The 7,203-nt window shown below is 42.5% G+C and overlaps 1 protein-coding gene across 1 annotated transcript in view; it reads left to right on the top strand.

Moving 5' to 3' along the window:
- Positions 1 to 699: 699 nt before the first annotated feature.
- LOC139650243 (protein MTSS 1-like) overlaps positions 700 to 7,203 on the top strand; it is a gene marked incomplete at its 3' end in the record, with an annotated part of 10,929 nt that continues 4,425 nt past the window's right edge. Inside the window, exons 1-2 of the mRNA XM_071526847.1 lie at positions 700 to 789; positions 887 to 961. Of these exons, the coding sequence (XP_071382948.1) occupies positions 738 to 789; positions 887 to 961 (127 nt within the window). The remainder of the gene's footprint in view (positions 790 to 886; positions 962 to 7,203) is intronic.

Genomic DNA, 7,203 nt, shown 5'->3' with positions numbered 1-7,203 from the left:
CTTACTAGTTGCAGTAGTAGTAGTAGCCTCAGTGGTAGTAGTATTTGCTGTGGTAGTAGTAGTTGTGGTAGTAGTAGTAGTTGTGGTAGTAGTATTTGCTGTGGTAGTAGTAGTAGTTGTGGTAGTAGTATTTGCTGTGGTAGTAGTAGTTGTGGTAGTAATATTTTCTGTGGTAGTAGTAGTTGTGGTAGTAGTATTTGCTGTGGTAGTAGTATTTGCTGTGGTAGTAGTAGTGGTTGTGGTAGTAGTATTTGCTGTGGTAGTAGTAGTAGTTGTGGTAGTAGTATTTGCTGTGGTAGTAGTATTTGCTGTGGTAGTAGTAGCAGTGACATCAGCTGACCTGTCAGTCAGATGGCAGGCTGATGCTCCAGGTCTTCCAGTGTCTAGTGACAGCAGTGTATCTGACAGACAGGCAGCAGGCAGGCTGCTCACCAGTCAGTCACTGGGTCAAATCCACACTGACTGGGCAAGTCTGGTTTGTCTGAAATCTGGTTAGTGGAAGGGAACACTCAACTGTTATCTATATCTGTTAAAGTCTTAACTGGACATCTGAACACATTCCTACAAGACAGTGGGATGAACACAATGTTAGGTCAGACATTTCATCTCTCCCTCTCTCTCTCTTGCTCTCTGTCTCTCTTTCTCTCTCTCTCTCTCTCTCTCTCTCTCTCTCTCTCTCTCTCTCTCTCTATCTCAGAGCCCTCTCAGACAGTCTCATCTCTCCATTGGAGTTGAAGATGGAGGAGTGGAAGAAAGTGGCCAGTCAGCTGGACAAAGACCACGCTAAAGGTATGATGACCACACCAACACACACACACAATCTCACTCTCTCTCTCTCTCTCTCTCTCACTCTTGTGTCTTACCCCGTGTGTCCTGTCCTGTCCAGAGTATAAGAAGGCGAGGGCGGACATCAAGAAGAAGTCTTCAGACACCATCAAACTGCAGAAGAAGGTGAAGAAAGGTAAGGAGGAGGCTGCTCAACACCAACACCAACACCAACACCACCTTCATCTAACATCCAGCCGTTAGGAGTTTAGTTGCAGATGTCAGTGCTTGCGTTACGTTCCGCTCTGCTTCCTGTCAGTCAGCTGACACCACAGGAAGAAATTAAGACTATTTACGTGCGCCATGCATTGCAAAATAATTGGGGGAAATGTACACTAGATTTAGACAGAAGTAAATGTGATTTGCCTCTAAATGACACCGGTGTTCTCCCTGAAGAACGGTAAGGCCAGTGGACACCATCTGATGTGGAACAGTTTCAAGATTCAATACTTTATTGCCATATCAACAGAGTTGATTGGAACTTGTCTTAGTGAGCTCACTTAAACACAGACAAACACATAGAACCACTCACTTAAAAACACATAATACATTCAAAAAAGAAAGTATTAACCAGATAGATAACATCCAAGCCATAAAATAATCATAAAAGCATAAAACAAATGGGTAGAATAAAATAAACTCCGAAGAACCTACCGAGCGGCCTGTACTGCTAAGTTTGTGTTATTCTGGAATCTGGATGTTCTGGTCTTAACACTTCAAACTCTTTTTTGAGAAGGCAGAAGATTAAAAAGGTTGTTAGCCGGGTGAGAGTGGGCCTTTAGAACTTTAAGGCCCTTCTTTTGTAGTCTAGCCTTATAGATTTCTGCTAGGGGTGGGAGATCACATCTGATAATTCTGGATGCAGTGCGCACCACTTTGTCCACCTGTCTCCTGTCCTCAGCTGACATGCTGCCAAAACACACAGTTATTGCGTAGGTAAGGATGCTCTCCACTGCTGCTCTATAAAATAGCACCATACCGTTCCTGGATAAACCACATTTTCTCAGTTGTCTTAAAAAGAAAAGTCTCTGGTGTGCTTTCTTGAGAATAGTAGTGGTGTTATCCCCCCATTTCAAGGTGGAGGAGATTGTCACGCCCAGGAATTTGTAGCTGTCCACTTGTTGAACTTCAGACTTGTTGATGACCCACTATTTACTGTGTTGAATCAAAAAAGAAAAACTTGTTGAAATACTCTGCAGTAGAAGACAGCGCCACACTCGGCAGTGGCAGAAGTTGGTAAAATAGTGGTGTCAGTTTTATCATTTCGAAACTGAACTCTCAACCTAGAAACCTGTCGCCATAGCAACCCAGACATACCACCAATCATTCACCTGGGCCACGCCCTCCTCCGCTGTCAGTGCGACACACCCTGCGGTTGCCGTGGTAGCACCAGGCCTCGGCATCCCATAACCAAAGCAACTGAAAGCACAGAGAGAGAGAGAGAGAGAGAGAGAGAAAGAGAAAGAGAGAGGGAGAGAGAGAGCAAATGCAATGGAAACGCCCAAGCATGTGCACAAACACGCATTCGTTCATGCATAAACACAAGCAAATGTGTACACACACACACACACACACACACACACACACACACACACACACACACACACACACACACGATTGAAAAGTAGGCATAACCTCCAGGCATTTGCACACAAATACACACCCAAACAAATATGTCCGAATCCAATACACAAATGCACAGACACAAAAAAAACTCAGTACACACATACACATAGATATGCGTGCTAACACACACACACACACACACACACACACACACACACACACACACACACACACACACACACACACACACACACACACGCGCGCACGCCCAGTCCAGACCCGCCCATGGTAAACAGAGTGGTGTGTCTGATGTGGGTTAAACATCTCTGGACTTGTTCTCTTCTACATGCCTCTCTCTACGTTTTTATTTCCTCCTTTTTTATTCTCTCTCTCTCTCTCTCTCTCTCCTTTCTCTCTCTCTCTCTCCTTTCTCTCTCTCTCTCTCTTGTCTCTCTCTCTCCCTATGTCCTCTCTATTGTCTCTCTCTCTACTTCTTTCACTTTCTTTTCTCTCTCAATTCAGTTAATCATTACAGTTGTTTAGCAGAAACAAAATCACCAAAGCAGTTTTCTGAATGTTAATTCCCCCCCCCCTAAAAAAACACAACAAGCAACAGTTCCTACATTCAAATTGAGGTGATAAATTAATCGATTTGACAAAATGAACTATACGGTAGTTTATAATTATCAGTATCTAGTTATCTATCCAGAGAAAGAGTGAGACGGGTGCAGAGAAAGAGTGAGAGTAAAAGAAAGGGAAAGACAGAGAAAGTGCTCAGTCACAGAGCCACAACTTCTAATGATGTCCACCGGTTACCTCGTAATGACACACACACACACACACACACACACACACACACACACACGCCTAGAAGAACACAGGCTTTTTACTGCACAGTACAACATACACTGTACACTTACTACCCAGTGCTTCACATTGTAATTATCTCTGGTGTACAGTTGTGTGTGTGTGTGTTAGACACCACTTAATGAGTGAGGAGCGACAGACAGACAGACAGACAGAGAGCTAAACTGCTGTAGTCCCTCATGTTGTCCAGCAGATAGAAGCTTCTGGTAGAACACAGCTCCCAGCTCTACAGTAGAGACACGTGGAGCTCGTCTGTCTGGGTTCAGCTCTCTGTCCGTCTCTCTCTAGCTCCTCCCACACACGCAGCTCCGCCCACAAATCGCCCCGACATATCCCGGAAAAGTTGATCCAGTAAATCCCTTCGTCAAGACCCGAGTGAAATTCCCGGGAGTGTTCATTTCCCGGGTCGAGCGAGCAAAAGGTTCTGACGGTCTGACGGGTATCGCCACTGATTTCCCGAATTGATTCTATTCCGATTCACAAGGATTCGATTTTCGATTCGATTCAATATCAATGCGGTTAGGGATATTTCAGTTACAATATCAATTTTGCTTGGATATGAAGGAGATTCTCAAGAGAACTAATGCTGTAAATTGTACAAGGAACCCTCTAACCTGGTGCATTATAAAAAATATTAAGGTTTACATTAAGAATTGACCCCAAAGCAGTTACATTAATGTACTTTTTATTTAACATGACCAACACACTACAGCAGCCAATATTATATACTGCAAGTTGTGCAACTCTACAGACTCTACAGGCATATATTGGGCATATATTAAAAGATCGATCTTGGGATTTTATCGATATCGGATCATTCAAATGAAGATCGATTTGAATCAGAAAATTGATTTTTTTTAAACCCAGCCCTACTGACGCAATACACTTTCAACCAATCACAAGAGACTCTGGAGCGGATTGATATGAAACAGTAATAACAGCAGGAGAAACACAGCAGCTCCTCGTCTATTTTTCTAAAACGAGAACAAAGTGACGTCTTCAGTCTCCAACCTTAAACTCAACATCCGGCCTCGCCTCACCTATCCAGACCGCCATGTCATGTGTGAACGTAAAAAAAAATATATAAAAATAACTATAGTTCATAACAATAAACATCTGTTCCTTCAGTAGAGCCCTCCTTGTACGACTGTGTGTGTTTGCGTGTGTGTGTGTGTGTGTGTGTGTGTGTGCTCTGTCATTATGTGGTATGTGACCACTTCAGTCGCAGGGAATCTCCAACTGCCTTACAGAGAGAGAGAGAGAGAGAGAGAGAGAGAGAGAGAGAGAGAGAGAGAGAGAGAAATGGACAGAGAGAAAGAGAGAGATGGAGAAAGAGGGAGAGATACAGAGAAATGGACAGAGAGAAAGAGAGAGATACAGAGAAATGGACAGAGAGAAAGAGAGAGAGATACAGAGAAATGGACAGAGAGAAAGAGAGAGAGATGGAGAAAGAGGGAGAGAGAGAGATAGAGAGAGAGAGATACAGAGAAATGGACAGAGAGAAAGAGAGAGAGATGGAGAAAGAGGGAGAGAGAGAGATACAGAGAAATGGACAGAGAGAAAGAGAGAGAGATGGAGAAAGAGGGAGAGAGAGAGAGAGAGAGATGGAGAAAGGGAGAGAGAGAGAGAGAGAGATGGAGAAAGAGGGAGAGAGAGAGAGAGATGGAGAAAGAGGGAGAGAGAGAGATAGACAGAGAAATGGACAGAGAGAGAGGGAGAGACGGGCAGATGATGGGAGGAGAGGGAGTATAGAGGTGTTTAATTGGCTGTAGCTTTTATTTACGCCTCCTGGTGCAGCATGAGGTCACCAGTGAAGATGCACTGTTTTCCAGGAAGGAAATGTAATGAGATTTTGATATGCAAATACAAGAAAATACATTTGTTGCCTTTGTTTTTTTGGTATACATTGTCTAACAGGTGTATGGTATGATAGTTAAAATGAGGTAAAAAGGTTATTTTTCTTACAGTAAAATCCTCCCACTCCTCACTGGAATGATTTCTCTGGTCAGACTTCTGGTATAAAATGATAATAATTCACTGTGATGCAGCACATGGTGTTGGTCAGACAGTTGGTGCTCGAGTCACACTGTGTCTGCTCTGACAAACCGGACAGAGAAGGACATCACAAGTAGAGGAGAAACCTGTTTGTGTTGGACTTGCTAAACAGATGGGACTGGAACCGACCGATCAGACAGGGAGGCGAGGCCAAAGACATTTTATTATTACAGTACGTTACTATTATTACTGAATATTACTGACTGGATCTACAGCCACACCAGGCATCTCTCTCTCTTTCTGGCCTAGTTGTTATAAACACGCACCGGCCACTTTATTAGGTACACCTGTAGAGCTGCACCTGTAGAGCGGTTACTGCGTTACCGCGGTAACGCAATCACGTCACGCCCACCGCAGAGTCAAGCTGATCACCGCTGGGGTTTTTATTTTTTTTATTTTAGGCCTATTGTTTATGTTCCAATTTTTGCTTGTTAAAGTTATGTGATCTGAAATAAATGCAATTCTATTTTTTAAATAATAATAATTATTATTATAATTGTTTAGCCTATTTTCTTCACGTCGTATGTGTTCGAAAGTTTGCACAAAAAAATCCAAAAAATCTAAACCACTTCGCCCTGTCTGCATGCTTTATATATTGAGTTGCAGCCACATGATTGGCTGTTTGTGATATCAAGCTGGTGTAGGCTACCTTATAAAATGGCCGGTGAGTGTATTTAGACATTATTTGCGTCAACTGCAGCATTTCTCCACTCTGCCTCCAGACCAAGGTTATTATAGTTTTGCATTTTTCATTAGTTTTTATTTTTATTTCGTTTTGACTTTTTGTTTTCAATTTCAGTTTTTAAAGTGGGTTTGCTAGTTTAGTTTAGTTTTTATTTTTTGAAAATGCTTAGTTTAGTTTCAGTGTTAGTTTTAGTATTTTTTTGTAATATGGGGTATTTGTCAGGAGCGAGATTCAAAAATTCTAAATACTAGGCTTATGTATGAAATAAATTGACAAAGATGAAAACTAAATAAAGACATTTTCTCTATAATTTTAGTTTATTTAGTTAGTTTTGTAAACACACAATACAGTTTCAGTTAGTTATCGTTTTTTTGTCTCGTTTTTATTTTTATTTCAGTTAACGAAAATGTTTTTTCACACCTAGTTTTCGTTAACGATAATAACCTTGGTCCAGACTGATTCCACTGTTACACTCGCTATCAGACACTCAGCTGAATGACTAGAATATACGAGTGGGGAAAGAGGAGGAGAAATAAAAGATAGAAGGATGAAAAGAGGATCCTTTTCTCTATGTGGTTGTACAGAGGTTGGGAGAGGAGGAGATGGAGGGATGGAGGGAGAGGTTGAAGTCATCCTCTCCATGACTCCACGGCGGTGACTGTGGTTAGAAAGATAGGAGGAGGAGGAGGAGAAAGATAGAAGGTGAGGGGGAGGAAGATGAGGAGGATGGAGGAAAGAGAGACACAGGCAGAAAGACCAAAAAAGATTAAAATAGTTGTCTAGAGGGAATTCCCAACTCTGTTTTTAGAGCGAGGGAGGAGAAAAGAAAATGAGGAGGAGAGAGAGAGATGGATGATGATGTCATCTCTCTTTCTCTCAAGTGGTTGCATTAAAGAACGGGGGGGGGGGTGGATGGATGGAGAAAAAGGAGGAGGATGAGAAGATGAGGGTCATGGGAGAGGAGGAGGAGGAGAGAGATGATGTCATACGTCTCTCAAGTGGTCGCGTTGTAAAGTCGGAGGGATGGAGAGATGAAGAAACGGGGAGAAAAGAGAGATGAAGAAAGATGAGAGGAAAAGAGAGGCATGGGGAAAGAGGGTGGGATAGGGATAGATGGAAAGAAAGAAAGGGAGATGAAGAAAAGAGGAGAGGGGATTCAGAAAGGAATGGAAAAGAGACAGAGAGAGGGAGATGGGGATGGAGAA

This window comes from Centroberyx affinis, unplaced genomic scaffold, assembly GCF_046629955.1.
Source record: "Centroberyx affinis isolate AG114_WGS23_722 - 3 ecotype Tasmania unplaced genomic scaffold, CSIRO-AGI_Caff_v1 ptg001469l_1, whole genome shotgun sequence".
NCBI lineage: Eukaryota > Metazoa > Chordata > Actinopteri > Beryciformes > Berycidae > Centroberyx > Centroberyx affinis.
The sequence above is the reverse complement of the archived record's forward strand: the minus strand, read 5'-3'. Positions and strand labels throughout refer to the sequence as shown.